Here is a 17,606-nt window from a genome sequence, read left to right as displayed (position 1 = left end):
TTTTAATCTATATACCAAAATTTGTATGTACTAAAATATTTATGTATTGTAATGTTGAGAAAAAATAATTATATATAGATATATGTAGATATAAATTGTTTTATTTTTGATATACATAAATAATTTATATATGTAGTGTATGTAGCATATAAATAAATAATTTATTAATAATGACTTTAATAATGACAATTTGTACATAATATTACACACACATACACGTGCGCGCGCGCGCAGCATACGCATATGATTTGTATTTTTATTATCATTTTTAAAATATCATATAAATGAATATTTATGATCGTTTGTATTGATTGTGTGGCTGTAATTCACCTGATGTGATGCAATCTAAGATCCAAGTTTCTTTTAAACCACCTACACCAATCAGAATTCTTGCTGTTTCTGGACATTCTGTAATACAACCACCAGCAGCTTTTATGAGATCTTTTAATACATTACAAGATGGTGTTGTATTTTTTTGAACATATATATATCCACAAGCAGTAAATAATTCTGGAACATACGATCTTCCAAATAGTTGCCTGTCTTTACGATTTTCCTAAAAATTATATAGTATAAATAAGTATAATATTGTATACAATAATTCTTGCATATACTATATATGATACATATACGTTTATGATTGTATATTTTATTTACCAAAGCTGCTTTTGAACAATGCACTATTTCATATTTTTCTGGATTTAACCAAGCTTTATTTTCTAAAGATTTTGAAACCCATTCAAAAGTAACTAACCAACAGCCTCGTATGATACCATGTAATAAATTTATTGTACGTATACCTGTAGTCACGATATGTGTTGTATTTTTTGTAACGTTTGATTCAATCTTTGCTAAACCAAGAGTTCTAACAACATCTTTAACTATATCCTTATTTCTAAAATAAAATGATTGTAATGAAATATTCAATTAAAAAATATAATTTGTAATTTTATTACTTATGCAGGATGAATATTTCACATACTCATTAGATAAACCAGTTGTAACAATATTTAATTTGTACATTTTGTTTTTTTTTTTTAAATGTACAATAGGTGAATTTTTCAAGAGTTGAAAATCATCTGATGAATTTCTTTCTGGAGTATAAACATTTGCTGCTTTTACTTTATTAAGATTCTCTTGATTTTTATTTAATCTCCTTAAAATATCTTCATTAACAATTTTCTTAACAACAATCTTTTTACTGATTACTTTCTTTGTTCTTTTTTGTGCTTTCCCATCATGATTTTTATTATTTTTTTTAACAATACATTCTAGATTATTGACATTAACTGTCTTATTAGGTTTACTTTTTTTCTTTTTGTGTATTTTTTTAAATATTAAGCATGGAGGTGGTGAGTATTCCTTATCCTGTACTGGAGAAAATGATAGTAATTGGGAATGTTCATGTAGTGGTAATAACTTTCTCTTAGATTTTCTATCAGACAATGAATATTTCATATTTTGATCTATTTCTATGTCACATTTACCAGTTGATTCTTTGATAATTGTAGACATTTCCAAGTTACTATGTGACACAGCTATTGTATTACTTACAATGCCATTATATTCACTGTCATGATTATTTTGTAGTATTACATCATTTTGACGTTGTGCCTTGTAAATGTTGCTATATTCATCATCAAAATTGTTCCTTGTTGCATTCATTGGAAAATCATCAATTGTATTATTATCATTTTGCACTTTATTTAAAATATCTAATGATGTATACATTTGTAAGGAAGTAGTATTTATATTTTCCTGCATAGTTTCAAAACTTATTACAAACATATCTGTTTGTTTATTTTCAGAACTGTCATATTTTTCCTCTTCACAATTCTCCCATCTATATTTATTTTCACATATGTTATTGTCATTTATACAATCAACAGATGTGTTAACATTTAAGGATGTTTTCACTGTATTTATATTATCCATTTCAATTAAATCTATGCTTTTATCACTCCCTTTTATCTTAGAATGCTTATGTTTGCTTAGATTTTTCAATGGAGTATCATAAGAAACTGTATTCTCTATATCAGAATGAACATCTATTTGTTCAAGTGAATCATTACCAGAATCTGTTAGATTCGATGCACAACTTAAATTGACTTTCAGAGAACTATGTTGATGTTTGAAGCTATTTCTACCACGTGATATTGCTTTAATTCTCTTATTTTTATTTACTTCCATAGTGCTTTAGGTATTTGTTGTCGATTAAATCTATATGATTTGTAAGCCTTTTTAAAGTAAAGATTTATTATCTGAAATTAAACATCACAAATCGTGTAACATTTTTAATAACTTAATAATTTTAATTACAACAAATGAAATATTTATTATAATAGTCAAGATTGCTATTACTAACTAATTTTAACAAAGAATATTTTCAAACTACCTTCAAACATACTATATTTAATACAATATTTAACCTGTTTAAATGCATTGATACTTCTGAAGTTATCTGATATTATATCTATATATCTATTACGATTGTATATACGATCGTGGCATATGTATATATATTTTATATTTAAATTTTAGGACTTTTAGACTATTTAAATAAATGAGAAAAATAAAATTTTCAACATTTCGAAGAATATTATATAATCGATTTAGTAGTAACAGTTGAAGTAGTTTAGTAGTAGTAAATCGAAGATGCTAGTTAGAAAAATATACTTCACTGTAAGATGTTAAAAGGATTTTCAATTTTGCTAAACGAAACAATATGTTTGGACTTTGTAAATATGTATGTATGTATACTTATACGTATATATGTGGGTGACAATGACGGTGTACAATGTACTGTAGTCAGAGACGTCAGAGTCAGATGTACATTGTACATTGGTCACTCGTGGTCCTTTACGTCTGTTAAACCTTAAACATAGCATTGATTATAATTAATTGAGCAATTGAAGAACATGGAAGCCGCTGATCAAGATGCTCATGATGATTATTATCTAGAACTATCTTCAGATCCAATTAGGTTTGAATCAGTCAGCTGTCTGACAAACGTTTTCTTTGATGACTCAAAACAACAGGTTAGAAGTGGATTTTCTTCGTTTATGTACAATCAGTCATAAAAGGATTCGAACACAGTATAATTTTAATTTCTAAGCTCTATATCTTCAGTAAATGTACAAGAACCAACCAACCAATGTATTATGTTATACTATGCTAATAGTAGAAAAATACTTTTGAGTTATTATTTATTATTGTCTAAATATTAAAAGAAATACTGAAAAAGCGCAAATTTACCCTTTTTCAGTATTTCTTTTAATATTTAGACAATAATAAATAATAACTTAAAAGTTTTCCTTCTTCTTATACAGTGCCAGAATCTCTTTATGATCGATTGTATCTTAGAATGAAGTTTGGTCAGTGAATAAAACTTATTTGTGATTCAGGTATTTGCTGTTCGATCTGGAGGTGTAACAGGTGTATTAGTTAAAGGACCAAATCAAAATTTAAGTTTCCGAATGGAAGATAAAGGTCCAGTGATCTCTATCAAATTTTCTCCTGATATGAATATACTGGCGGTGCAACATAATAATTCTTCAGTCGAATTTATAAATTATTCACCAGTAGCTGGACTAGATAACATAGAATATTCGCAATCGTGTAAAGGAAAAAATGCAACTATATTGGGATTTGTTTGGACACATGGAAATGAAATATTGTTTGTTACTGATTATGGTGTTGAGTTATTTCAAGTAAAAAAGAAAAAGATTTAAATAAATATTTATATATAATCTATGATTAGTATTTACAGTATACATACACAATAATTAAAGGCATTTAATTATTTTAGGTAAATCCCGAAAAACGTAATGTCAGATTTTTGAAATGTTTAAGCTTAGGTGTTAATTGGTTTGTATTTTGTCCGCGAAGTTATTTAGTATTATTGTCATCAGGGACAGTGGGAAATCAAATGCAGACATTGCATGTAACACCTGGAAATCTTCATAAATTAACTAAATTCGAAGGTAAGGAACCCATTTGATATATGAAGAAATATTGTGGTAAATCTAACATTGTCTAGGAATAACCTAATAGAGTTGTCCCTATTAAAATCATTTTAGTGGAAGTTGGTACAGCAAAACCAGGAAAATTGGCCGTTTATGAGAGAGACGTGGCATTGACAGTTTTATATGGGATACCTTGCATTATTTTGCTACGTCATCAACCAGGTACTAATCGTTCTACTGGGGCTGCTTCTGTATATGTATATACTGTGCATAAGTATGTTTTTTATAGTCATTAATTGATTTAAAGTCAACTTTATATCTGTTATTTTATATCTCATATCCCTTTTACGTTTTTCAAGTAGAATGACAACAATCAAAAGAAGTCATATCTTGAAACTCGATGTTAGTGGTAAATTTGCCATTAATGTTGTAGATAACCTTATTATTGTTCATCATCAAACCACAAAAGTAAGTAAACCAATGCACATTGAAACATGAAATGTATAGGAAACGATAAATATGCATATGCTTCTATAGACTTCCATGATTTTTGATATTATGTTATCGGGCATAAGCGATGGTACTGTAATGCATCATACTAGCATAGCACCAGCAAAACCAATCAAACCATATAGTTTAAAAGTTCCAGGAACAACCTTGTCAAATGAAACATATCAGCCTTGCCAACTATGTATCCTTAACAAAAATGAGATAGAAACATTGAAATATAAAATAATATTTCTGTTGTTTCTGTATCTTTTATGTATTTCCTTAATAGTAGTGTTCTACCAACAGATTCGCCAAATTGGGTTGTCTTTCAACCAAACATAATAATTGATGCAAAATTAGGTTGCCTCTGGTGCGTAATGACCTATCTTTGTTGCACAATACCTTTTTTCCCTTCTATATATATACAGTAAAAACCAAATGTAAAAATATTTATTGTAATACTGTTGACGATTGTGCTTCATATATACGTATAGGTATATTGAATTAAAATTGGAATCTTTGGCAAGACTTATCACAGACAAAGTGTTGCTCGTCGAATTTTTAATGCAGCGGACAAATACAAAGTACATTTTGATACATGTATTACAAAATTTTATGATGCAGCTGCCTATAAGTTTAATGGATATGCCAATCATATTCAACAAGTTAAATTCCGTCTATAGGAATTACTTAGAAAACGAAATACAAAATCAGGTAATTATGTAATTTTGTTTTTCTTTACTATTCGTTTATTTATTTAGTTGACTAGTTCATTTATTCTGATTTTCATTGATAATATATAATGCTTATCCAGATGGGTACTCCATTGCAAAATAATGCAAAATGCTTAAGCACGACAACAGAAAATTACAAGTATAAATTGCTGCTGGATCAAAGTGATGTATATAGTTATATATTATCGAAATTTCCTGAAAATACCATTGAACCAAAAATGATTGTATGGGTTCTTTTAGAATATATCAGGTATTTCTTTCTCTCCCATTCCCCCTCATCTCTCTCTCTCTCTCTCTCTCTCTCTTATAAAAAAGCAAAAATTTGCATGTTTTTCTGATCGCATAGCGAATAATATTATAACTAAATTTTTCTGTGTTATTCATTTTAGATCATTAGCGGAACACAGTATACCCGTACAGCATTATTTACACGAATTAGTTATTACAACATTAGTTCAACGTAAAGCATACTACCAACTTCACCAGTTACTACAGTATCATGTAGTTGCCGATTCGAAACCTCTTGCGTGCCTATTACTCTCTTTAGAGAATCTGTATCCAGCTGCTCATCAGCTTGCATTGGATATGCTGAAACGTTTAGGAAATGCTCATGAAGAAATAATCGAAGTTCTTTTATCGAAAGGATACATTTTACCAGCGCTACGGTAAATATTAAGCATTTTTGTTATACATGTATCCGTAATAAGATAACATACAGCATACAGAACATGAATGACATAAGACGTAGTTTATGAGATAAATTAGTCGATCCTCTCGAATCTCGATCTGCAGATCGATTCATCATTTTGTTATTCATTTGTTTGTTAATTTTAGTTACGTTCGATCAGTTGGAATGGTGGATCAGGTGTCTGATAGAAAATTTCTGGAAGCAGCAAAGGCAACTGAGGACGCAACGCTCTTTTATTCGGTTTTCAAATTTTTTAAACAGCGTAATTTATATTTATACAATGCTACAGGCTTTACAAAAGGGGAACGCTATCAGCCTTACATCCAACATTACAAGTATTTATTTGAAGGAATTGATAATGGTTGTAATTCGGACACAAATTCCAATGTTACTACAATTTCATCGTGAGCTTTTGCTCTTTTCTCTAACTGTATTCTTCAAATAGTAACACAATTCGATTCCATTGCAATATGAAACAACACCAACTATATATTTAAAAGTTACAATGTTACAATTAGAATGTTGTTTAGCTGTTTTCATATTTATTCATTTTATATATTTTCATTTGTAAAATATTTTTGTATTGTACATATATTATACATACACACATACACCCGCGCGCATTTAATTATATTTAGATATATAATTATATTAGGAATATAATATATGTATCTGTAGTACTTACAACAACTTTTGTGTAACTAATATAGCCTGTTAAAAAATTGTACATGTCGTATTTATATTTCGTGTTTTTTCCAAACACATCTAGTTTCGATATGTGATGAGCTATTTGTCCTTTAACTCGTGTTGTTTGTATCGTTATGACAATAATTTTCTTTTTAATGCAAAACATGATATGCAATACACGATTCACGGCCACACTTCTGCCATAGTTAAATTTATATATGTTTCAACTCATGAAAGTAGCCCTCAGAACATTTAATAGAAAAAATATTCTTCTGTTCATTATTCGTCGACATTGCTGAAATATTTAGTAAATACAATTTTTGCATGCTTGGTGAAAGAATTGAAGCAGGATCACTTAAAAAGATCGACTTGATATAAATATTGAAAGTTTTGTTTTATATACCATACGTAATAGTCCCACGCTTTCCATATACCGATATCGGACTGTCTTCATGGTGTATACACATTTCTAAATTTAACACACATGGTATTCAATATGTAGCGTACGCGCAGTAGTATACGTATTCATGCGTACGTACACGCAGAATGATATAAAGTGCCTCAGACAATTTTTGACGAACAAACAATTGTTACACATTTTAAGATGTGAAAATATTAACGTATAAACGGACGGACTGGATTAAAATAGATAAAAAATATGAATAAATGAAAATCCTTTAGTAGAGGAAGGAGAAGAGGGAGAGTGGGATGAGCTTTGATTGGTCCATTGGTTTTTACTTTTTTCTAAGGATAAAAAAATTGAGGAAAGAAAACGTGAAATATTGTTTTTAAGTACATTATAATTATTAAAACTGGAAAATTTGGTCCTTTCTTTATAATTGCTGTATACGACCAAGAGCGGCAAAATCTTTTATCGACATTAGTATATTTTTTTGTTGCTATCTTATGAGATGCTATCGCATATGAGATGAGTGTGCTTTTACGTATCGTATCAGATTCGTGCTATTTATTCAATGCGAAAACGAAAATGATCGAACGTACACGATTCGCAGTACATACTATGATATCGTTTCATTAGCGAATCTTGCGACAAGATATACACAAAGAGTTAAACAATTACACGTAAAAAGTGAGTAAAATAGAGAATGGGTGGAGAAAGATAGAGATAGATAAATAGATGGTTACAGTATTGGATAAAATTACAAGACATTTCATATATTTAAAAGAAGGGAATATACATACACCCTACATGCTGCATATTATCTCCCAAGTAAGCACACAAAACCAGTTCATATAATATGATATATGTACTTATAACATAAGACTGAGGGAAAGAGGTACAAATTTGAGAATTGCTTTTTCTTTTAAATAATATTATAACAAATTCTAATATTATAATTAGATGATGAAATTTCATTTTTGTGTCTGTTTACAGTCGGATAAAATACTGAAAAAAATCGTCAAATGAAAAATATGCCAAGTATCTTATAATTTTGTCTGACCAAAATTATAATCTAAATTCACATTTCTTTCCCTAATTTTTACGTTGTATATCATATTACGAATTTAAGATTTTATGTATGCACTCTGGAGATGGTATGCAACATTTAGGATGTATAAAGTGTACATTTTCTTCTCTTAAATATACGAAATATTCAAATATGCAAAATGTTTTGTAATCTTGTTCGGTACTGTAGATAGATAAAAGGGGGAGAGAGGGGGGGAAGGGAAAGAGCGCGAGCAAGCGAAAGAGAGAGAGAGAGAGAGAAGTGGAGAGAGGGTGAAAATTACGAGATATTGCAGTCATCCGTATAAGTGTCTCTAATTTGTTGTTTGGTTTTTCGCGAAGTGCGTCGAATCAAGCTACGACTGCGCGGTTTGCTCTTCGCTTCCTCATTGACAGTGACGACATTTGAACTTTGTGCTGCGACCAGTTGCTGAGAATTGCCAACAGAGCCGGCGCTTCCGGTTCTGCCATGTGGACTTCCAGACCTACCGACTCGATCGCTTCTGTAATACGCGAAATCGATCAAGTAACGATCGAGCACTACATATGTATATGTTGGGAAAGGGTTCGTAACATTATAAAAGCGTTACGCGACGCGTTAAACTTAATCTTCTTTACCTTTATTCACCGAGATATCGAGCTACAATTTTTAGTTTGTTTGAAAAACGCTTCAGTAAAGCCGAGGGATACTTAATTTTGGCGTTTGTAACAATACTACGATTGACAATATATTCAATTTAAAGTAAATGATATTGTAATATTTTTCAAATATAAGGACCGTACGTTTATATGTTACTTCCAATCTCCTTAACTGTATTGTAACACACGTGTGTTTTACATACTTACACGTATACTATACGAACATGTGGCATAACATATTACATTTTTGGAAATTTGTTGTTTATAATTAGTCGGAAAGTCACGAGTAACGAAAAGAAAGCGATATGTATGCTGCGAAGTTAATCGGCATGCCGAACAGATAAAGTACCGTAATAAGAATGTACGATAATGATTGAAGGAGAAATGAGAAAAGGTAAGAAACGAAGAGAAAAGAAAGGGGAGAGGGGAAAAAGAGAGAGTACCTGCGCGATCCGTACGCCGAACATCTTCGTCGAAGGGCCGATTCGTCTGACTCGCCAACATGATTCTTTGGCACTATCTTGGATAAAGTGACGAAACATCGGAAAATATCTTTGACATTATAATCGTCCTTAGCTGAACATTCCATTACTTTGGCACGAAGTTTCGGCAATTCACAAAATAACCATTCACTCACGTCTTCGATTGGTACTTCTCTTCGCATCGTTGCAAGATCCACTTTGTTTCCCGCAACGACTATCGGTACTTCCTGCCGCACAGTCAAATAAGTAAATACGAATAATACTTTATATTTTCATAAATGATATTCTCACTTTATTAAATCAATATTATTTTCAGTATGGTACCTGAAAATCTGGTCGTTGTTCTCTGACTTCTTCGAAACATCGCTTTACGCATTCGAAGCTTGGTAACGATGTTGTGGCATAAACAAGAAGAAACGCATGTGCCGTAGCTATGCTCAACCTTCTCATAGCTGGAAACTGCAAATCTCCTGAAATCGTATGAAATGCATGTTATCTATATTGGTCCTTATCATTTTTATAATACATATAATACGTATGTATTATATATATATATATATATATATTATAATGCAATGCTGGATGGCGAAAGAAAAGGAAACATTTACCAGCGGTATCCAGAAGATCGACTTTGAGAGTGAGCGTACCGAGAACGCATTCCCTCGAATAGAGGTCTTCGACGGTAGGCCTGTACCTTTCGCTGAATCCTTGCCCAAGTAAACGACGTATAATTGCGCTTTTCCCAACACCGGCACCACCTAATACCACCAATCTGATTCTTTCATGATCGGCCATTTTATAAAATTTCTTTAACTTGCTGTAATTTGATTCCGAGATCGCAAATGCGAATACGAATATGAATAGGAATACAATGCGAATACGAATAAAGTAGTAGATAAATGCTAATTCAAGGAGCCATTGGTAAATGTGTAATATTCTTGTTTCTGCTTGCTTTCCCTTCTCGACAGCTCTTTTCCGCTTTTTTTTTTCTTTTTTGTTTTGTTTTGAGCAATTTATGCGCCACGTTAGATACAATTTAAATTAATTTCACAATTTTCCTTCATCTTGGCATCGTAAAAGTATGTTTTTTACACAGCATTCCAATCTCATTGTCAGCTAAAAACAAAATTTGTATTTTATTCGATCAGCGAAATTGTATTTATTTCATTCGATTAAAACAATTGAAAAAAAAAAAAAATCAAGACGAATATCGATCGGATGAAACTTCAATAAACACAGAATGTATATTTAAATTTCATCGACAATTTAATAAACACAAAATGTGTGGTATATGGTTTATATGAGAAAACATCTAATTTTCGTATAAGTAAGTGTAAGTAAAGCGATACATTTATTGCTGCATAGAAGTTATTCGACTCACGACGATGCAAACTTGAACAGCAAACAAAAGAGACATTTTCAACGTCTCGCAAGCTGTATGATCGATCGAAACGCGTTTTACCTAATGTCAGAGAATTAAAACAGACATATATAATACATATGCATGTAATATATTATATGAATAAGGATCTGGTTGTGAGTTAAGAAACTGAAACTTACGTATAATACGCTATCAATTGAAACTAATTTTGCGACACTGTTTCTCGTTATGTTTGTCAAAGCTAGTCCGAACACGCTGCAATACCTAACAACTTGTTTGCACCTTTTCTTTCCCTTTATATCAACGAAAAATCTTTGTTATTAGTTATATATATGAAAAATTGGCTTAAATACGTATTACCATATTAAATATTCGGTTAATCAAATCATTTACATATTTTTGGTGCTTTTTTTATGCTTCATGGTTTATCGCTCGTGATCACTGTACGATACTCTGATGTATATCTTTTAATTAATGTAATTTCAACGGAAACTTTTGGTATGAAAAACGTTCCGTTGTTTGGATGATTTCAAAATAAAAACGAAAAGATAAAAATGGATTAAATGGAAAAATTAGTGGATTCTCGTTAATAGGCTCAATTCATTCTTATTATTATCTATCAGTACGTTAAAATTAATTAGTGTTGCAATCCTAAAAGTTGCAAACTGTGCAATTGCAAGCAATATCAGTTGTATTATTCTATATCGTTGAGATGATTTGCGTCTCGCGGTTTATCGGTGTTCAATTATTTATTTATTTATTTATTTTTTAAATTATTTACTATTTAATTATTTTAGATTATCGAAAAGATCATTGACTTTTTCTCTTGAAGCATATGTTTCACAGTAAGTAGATCAGTTATCAGAATACATATTATTATTTGATGAATTGCAAAATGTTAAACATTCCCAAAATTTTCCAATCGCTAAAAAATCGACGTTGCGCGATCTGTAAATTGATACAGAGAGGATAATGCATGCAATATGGTATAAAACTGGTATACAATAGTACGTATACGTATATACATACATTGTATGCACACGGCATAGGTATATACACTTATATGTATACTCATATGATACAGAATATACGATACATTTATAGATTTATATGTACATATAATACAGCAAATACTAATGTGAGAAAGTTGTGGCCACATCGTGAAAGCTAAGGAACTATAATAAATCAGAGTATAGTACTTTATTTGTCGAGAGTACATCTTGATTTGATCCGAATGTATAACTTGGTTAATCGTAGTTAAGCAGTAGCACCAGGTAAAGTACGAGTGCAAGTATAAAGTATAAGTAAATATATAAATAAAATGGGATGTTGGCGTTTCGTATCATCGCGATAGATATTCAAGTGGACGACTCCGCTGTGCCGCGCCACGCCTCGCCGTTCACGAGTTGTTCGCGCGCAAACTTTGCAGAGACCAAATGCATCTTATTTCCGCTCGCTACATGCTTACCCTATTTGTTCATCGATTTTCTCCTTGATTCAAGAACAAGCAAATCTCACGAAATTTTGTCGATAAATTAAGAATGATGTATCAAATAGTTCGCTCATCTCGTTCTTATCCATTCTCGAAACAAATTCAATTTTATCGCCGTTATCGTTAATAGAGCTATACATGCGAATACTCATTGTCAGCATTTATCGAGAAAGTAATATTTTGAGTCAAAAGTTCATAGCTGCGTCGAAGTGCATAATGATCGAATAAACGCTGCAAATCATTTTTCGCATAAAATGAAGTATACATACGAATAGAATACCAAGCCGAAATAGTATGTACATATTGTATATCCTTCCAACAATTGATATTTGCATACTACCTTTTATTTTTCCATATTGCCGATTAATGGCAACTTCGAAACACAAATTCCCATTATGTGTTTATTGAGTTCAGTGTCTGCATTTGCTACGTGTACCGTTACTTGTTCACAACAGAAACGTGAGTGAAATACAGATTTGTGACCATTTCGCGTGAGTCGTTTGACTCAAGCGCTAAAAATACACGTGTATAACAGAGATTTAAGGGCATACTCTTCATATATTGAAGTTGATCTACCGTGAAACGATCAAAGGCAGGATACGCGCGCTGCTAGCCGATCTATTTCTATGCCAAGCACCCTTCTCTGTTCTTCTATCTCGAACGGTTTAATCTTTCTCTCTTTTTGTTGCTTCCAAAACGATCCCATTTATCGGAAAAATTGTCGTGTATTGTGTCGAATTTTCTACTCGATCCTTGTTAACATCGATTGGTTTACTTAGGACCAGATTTCTGTTTCAAAAGACAAACTATTTCCTTCCCTATTTCTTCCTTTTTTTCGACCAATGTACCGAGTAAATGAGTTAAAATCGAAAACAATCTGAAGCACGTTTTGTTAATATATGAATTTACGTTAACATTACGTCTTCTATAAAGGTAACGACGATACGTGTTAAGGACTCTCAAAAGCCACGAGTTTAGCTTCTACGAGTCGCAGATGTGCTGTAGTTTCGGATGTCGATAAGGAGCCCGATATTCTCCTAATTGGTCGTTAGCAAATACGCACGTATGACCAATGACCTAACGCGACGCAGCGACATTATCCGCGGTGTCTCACAACGCATATAGTGTGTAGTGACACATAAGGATATCTTACAGTTAGAAGGATCTGTTTATGGAGCGAGGAAAGTAATGAACTTTTTGACAAGACGACAGACGACTGACGATGGGTTGAATAACTCGGCGCTCGGTACTCGGCCCTTATCCCAAAATCTCGAAAGAGCAACGTCATTCAGGGAAAATTTTTACATACACATATGTATGTATGTATGTATATATGTATGTGCATATATATGCAGTTAATGAGTAAAATAGCATAATATTAATGTTTTTGAAATACTTGTTCTAAAGATTACTTTTATCTCTTTTTTTCAATATCAATTCCTGCGCAAGGCAACCGGAAACAATTATCGGCCCTGCGTTAATGTCAAAGGTCGAACCTCCGTCCACCCTATGACGTAATAATTAGAACTTGTTTTTTAAAACATTTATTTTATGCACGTCGCCTGTTCCGTGTCGCGTAACGATTTAAGGTTAACGAACACATCGGGTGGTCTCACATTCGATTTTCGATGTAGATGAGCCCATTATTTACTGAACATGATCAGGAATAACCGTGATTCCTTAATAAAGTGGGAAGGACAGGTAAAGTAAGGGAAAGGCACGAAAAAAGTGTGTGCTTGCCAGAAAAGGTGGCAATATGTATATAAAAAAATAACGAATTCTTCTAGAAGGATAGTATCATTAAAAGCGATAGGTACGTATAATACACTAACTAATATGATAAACTTTCAAGATTAAGGTTAAGGTTAATATATAATTACACATATACTATGTACATATATACAAGAAAATTCTAGAATACAAGAATATTCTAAACCATATTTTGTTTTATACATTATTGTTGTTTTGTTGTATATATATTTTTTTATTATATATATACACATTATCGCAAAAGCTTCTAATAATTCATAATTTTCTTTGCTTTCTGTAGTTTTTTCTTCTCATTTTACAATTAATTGTTTTTTCTTTCCAGCGAATGTATAATATTTATTAAATAAAAAGACAGTTTTTCGTTAACTTTTTTCTGTTGAATAAAAGAAACAACTTAACTCGAACAACGTTCGGACAATTGAATTTAACTAATTCAAAAGCTGATATTTGCTGATTGATAAAGCGAATGAAACATGAGAAATATAGATACGAAAAACAGATTACTTCGCTGTGTATTCGCCAAGAAAAGAATTCTATACAACCAATCTTTCATTTTAAAAATTAAATTTATTTTAGTTTTATTATCTCTAAAATATTAGTTGCACTGATCTACGAACTGGAACGAAGCAATTATAATAAGTATTTGTTTCATTCAATTGGAATATCTTGCAACTTAAAATAATGATTATCTAATTTTCTTTTAATCAAGGTTAATTATATTATAATTCCCACTGATTTTTTATGTCATGTAGTTTCCCAAAAAAATATCTGAAATCCAGTTAACTTTGTGTTTTGTATTACTCGTATATTGTCGATACAAAACATGCATACATACTATGTATGCGACTATATTTATATATAATGCACATATAGTTGAAAAAAACGTACATAACCTTAAAAATCTCTAATTTTTTTATAGGTTCAAAACTGAAACACTTATTTATATTTTTGAAAAGGAATATATAGAATTAGAAAAAAGCATTTTAAAGAAGAAAGTACACATATTAAAACAAAATTAAAACGTAATAGTAACGAAATCGTAGAATGCAATTTTGATATTATCCACGTTGAATAATAAAGTGTACTAAAATATGGAAAATGGATATATGTAACAGTTTTATGAAATAAAAGTAAAGATTAGTTATCATTGTATGAACCCAGACGAAGAAACTGAAGATACATATCTGTTGATGTCCCCTCGATTTATCGCTAAATGCTATGTACATGTATATATATATAGGTAATTTAAAAAAAATTTTTTTTTCATTGCATCGGACAATCATAATTTATATGTATTTATATGTATGTTTAACGTTGCAATGATATTGTACAAAAACTTTTGGTTCCACTAAATTTCGGTCCCTTCTATTTTTCTATTTTTATCAAAGTAGGATAAAATTAATGAATAAAGTGAAAATTAAATACAGAACACATATATATTGAATTCGATCAAACACGTGAATGTGTATACTTGTGCCAAAAATAATCAGTATCGAAGAATATTATTTGTAAATTATTCGAAAAATATGAAAAACATTACTTACCAGAAGAAATATATAATCAGTAGTAGATTTTAATCTAAGATGTATAATAGAGCAGATTGTTGGTTAAGCTGTTAGACAACGCGCATGAATACGATAGAAGAAAAACAGATCCAACTCCAACTCCGGCTGCTGTCAAGGCGACACTGAACAACCCCCTCGCAGCGTTCTGTTATGGTTATGACTTGCGTTAGCTGCCGGGTACTATGAAAATCAACTTCCCTTTAAGGAGCGTGCGCAGCATTATTTATTTTCCGATAATGCGGTCGATTGTGCTTGTATAATGGACATTCATTTTCTTCCTTTCATTACGGTTTCATGCGTGCAATTTGACAAATATAATATAAAGAAGTATAGGAAAATCAATTATTATTAATATTCAATAATATTATTGTATATCACACGCTCTGTAATCACAATACAATTTATAAATAATATGTACATATGTATGATAAAGTAATGTTGTGATAATATCCTTCCTATATGAAACCAGATACAATTTGAACATGTCAGTGTTTGATGAAAAGCATATTTCGCCACCTATCTATGTGCGTATGTAATGCATTAACGTTTCTCTTAAATCATTCAATAATTTCGAATAACTATATTTAGTGCAAGATCGAGTATTTTCACAACATTGAATTATCATTTATCGATGATTAAAGTCCTTACATAACTCTCTGGTATTTCTCCAGATTAAATTAATTAAAAATCGCTTGGGACACATAATACAATGAGATAGAATTAATTTTCCATAACACGAAATAAACAATTATGTGTGAATAATAAGTATAAAAGACAAGTTTACATCTGCATCGATAATTGCAAAATCATACTGATAATTTCAAATCCATTTTTAGACAATAATTAAATTAAAGATTATCAATAATAGACGTTAAATAAATTTTCTATCTACAAAGGAATAATACATCCTGTTTTACCTACGTTTCATCATTTAACTTTAACCCATACGTACCTATACATACATAAATACAAAATTCTTACGGTTCGTGTCCCTTGGTCTCTTTTCTTCCGCTTTTTCTTTGTATACTCCATGTATACTCTTACAGATTTTATTATTATTATTATATCGTGTTAACTGCTTTTTATGAATATTGTATTATACATATTGTTACATATACTTGTGTCATCTACTTTGAAATTTGTAAACGCATTGGAAAAAATTCTACAGACACGCATTAAAGCTGCTCTTGATAGATTATCAGCATTGAATGCTCTCACAAGAGTTTTGCATAAGTATGCTGAGCAATGATAAATTTGTTAATGTTAATGTGTAATTCATAATTTCAGGTTCATTTAGTTTGCTTAAAAAATCGAAACATTAATCTGTGATGTATCTGTGATGGAATTATGAACCGATCGTACACAGGTAGAAAAAGAAAGCGAATCGGTGGTAACTATTCGGGTACGAAACAAGCATAGAAGTATTGATAGAAGTATTTCTTTCTAATAATTCAACAGATTCCTAGCCTTTTGACGTTTGATAGAGTAAATCGTGAGTACAAAATAAAAATTGCAGCATATTATAAAGGAATAGACTTGTATTACAAATGTATTAATCATTTGGAATTCGTTTTTTTAAAAAAAATTGATTCTTTAGTGGAATGATATGCAATTATTAGGAAAATGTTTAATTCATTTTTTATTGTATAAATATATTACCACAAAATATTACTAGAAAATCATTTTTGCAATTTGTAACAAGAGAAAATAAAAAGACAGAAACTGAATGAAAAGAAAATTTTAACATAAAGAGATGAAAGATGAGAGAATAAAATCAATGTAAATAAAAGGTTGTAACTACATCATGAAGAAAGTTGTACAGTGTAAACATGAAAGCGATTAATTGTCAGCAAAATATTATTAATTGGAACGGCGAACAATTATTACACAGTTTTCCCTAGCAAACATTTTTTCTCTAAGCGTTTCTCGCTTTACATCGTAATATATATCAACATTAACGACGTCAATGGCATCACCAATGTCACTGCTATGTATGTAGTTGTTGCTACCTCAAGTATCGCAAAGCTAAGCGACTTTACGCCGCTGTTTATGTGATGCAGTAAAAAATATATATATCTTTTCGATTTTTCTACAATTTCTTTACAGTTACTGTTTTACTTCTCTCAGTTACTGTTTCACCATCATTAAAATAATGAAGATTGGCGAAGATAGTTTGCTATTGTTATATGAAACTGAATTATTATTTTCTTATTCAGTCATAGCACACCATAGCGAAGAATAAGCGT

The 17,606-nt window shown here is 30.8% G+C and overlaps 3 protein-coding genes and 1 long non-coding RNA gene across 8 annotated transcripts; 2 read left to right on the top strand and 2 right to left on the bottom strand.

Annotated features, from left to right (window-relative positions):
* Positions 1–133: 133 nt before the first annotated feature.
* Positions 134–2,855, bottom strand: Mcph1 (Microcephalin). Of its 3 annotated transcripts, none has more exons than XM_072003745.1 (4): positions 2,767–2,855; positions 983–2,261; positions 658–895; positions 134–556 (listed from the first exon to the last, which is right to left on the bottom strand). In XM_072003745.1, exons 2-4 carry the CDS (start codon positions 2,188–2,190, stop codon positions 293–295), a joined length of 1,710 nt encoding a protein of 569 aa, XP_071859846.1. In that variant the 5' UTR covers positions 2,191–2,261; positions 2,767–2,855; the 3' UTR covers positions 134–292. The 3 variants fall into 3 exon arrangements, with proteins under 3 accessions (XP_071859846.1, XP_071859845.1, XP_071859847.1); XM_072003744.1 differs by lacking the exon at positions 2,767–2,855 and adding an exon at positions 2,430–2,729; XM_072003746.1 differs by lacking the exon at positions 2,767–2,855 and adding an exon at positions 2,430–2,755 and having other exon boundaries at positions 413–556; positions 801–895.
* Positions 2,856–2,904: 49 nt separating this feature from the next.
* Positions 2,905–6,284, top strand: Bulli (regulator of MON1-CCZ1 complex protein bulli). 2 transcript variants are annotated; one of them, XM_072003743.1, is made up of 11 exons: positions 2,905–3,038; positions 3,405–3,710; positions 3,809–3,983; positions 4,080–4,239; positions 4,328–4,433; positions 4,503–4,656; positions 4,761–4,824; positions 4,949–5,168; positions 5,269–5,438; positions 5,578–5,853; positions 6,023–6,284. In XM_072003743.1, the coding sequence occupies exons 1-11, from the start codon at positions 2,919–2,921 to the stop codon at positions 6,282–6,284; spliced, it is 2,013 nt and encodes a 670-aa protein (XP_071859844.1). In that variant the 5' UTR covers positions 2,905–2,918. The 2 variants fall into 2 exon arrangements, with proteins under 2 accessions (XP_071859844.1, XP_071859843.1); XM_072003742.1 differs by having other exon boundaries at positions 4,325–4,433.
* Positions 6,096–17,437, bottom strand: LOC139987466 (GTP-binding protein Di-Ras2). 2 transcript variants are annotated; one of them, XM_072003756.1, is made up of 5 exons: positions 15,340–17,437; positions 9,761–10,268; positions 9,477–9,622; positions 9,114–9,379; positions 6,096–8,534 (listed from the first exon to the last, which is right to left on the bottom strand). In XM_072003756.1, the coding sequence occupies exons 2-5, from the start codon at positions 9,945–9,947 to the stop codon at positions 8,312–8,314; spliced, it is 822 nt and encodes a 273-aa protein (XP_071859857.1). In that variant the 5' UTR covers positions 9,948–10,268; positions 15,340–17,437; the 3' UTR covers positions 6,096–8,311. The 2 variants fall into 2 exon arrangements, with proteins under 2 accessions (XP_071859857.1, XP_071859858.1); XM_072003757.1 differs by lacking the exon at positions 15,340–17,437 and adding an exon at positions 13,438–13,550.
* Positions 13,698–17,231, top strand: LOC139987467 (uncharacterized). Its single transcript, XR_011799859.1, has 2 exons — positions 13,698–13,838; positions 14,715–17,231. It is a non-coding gene; the product is annotated as an uncharacterized lncRNA (long non-coding RNA).
* Positions 17,438–17,606: the final 169 nt, after the last annotated feature.

Source organism: Bombus fervidus, chromosome 5 (assembly GCF_041682495.2).
Source record: "Bombus fervidus isolate BK054 chromosome 5, iyBomFerv1, whole genome shotgun sequence".
Classification (NCBI taxonomy): Eukaryota; Metazoa; Arthropoda; class Insecta; order Hymenoptera; family Apidae; genus Bombus; species Bombus fervidus.
This window is presented reverse-complemented; position numbering and strand designations above follow the sequence as displayed.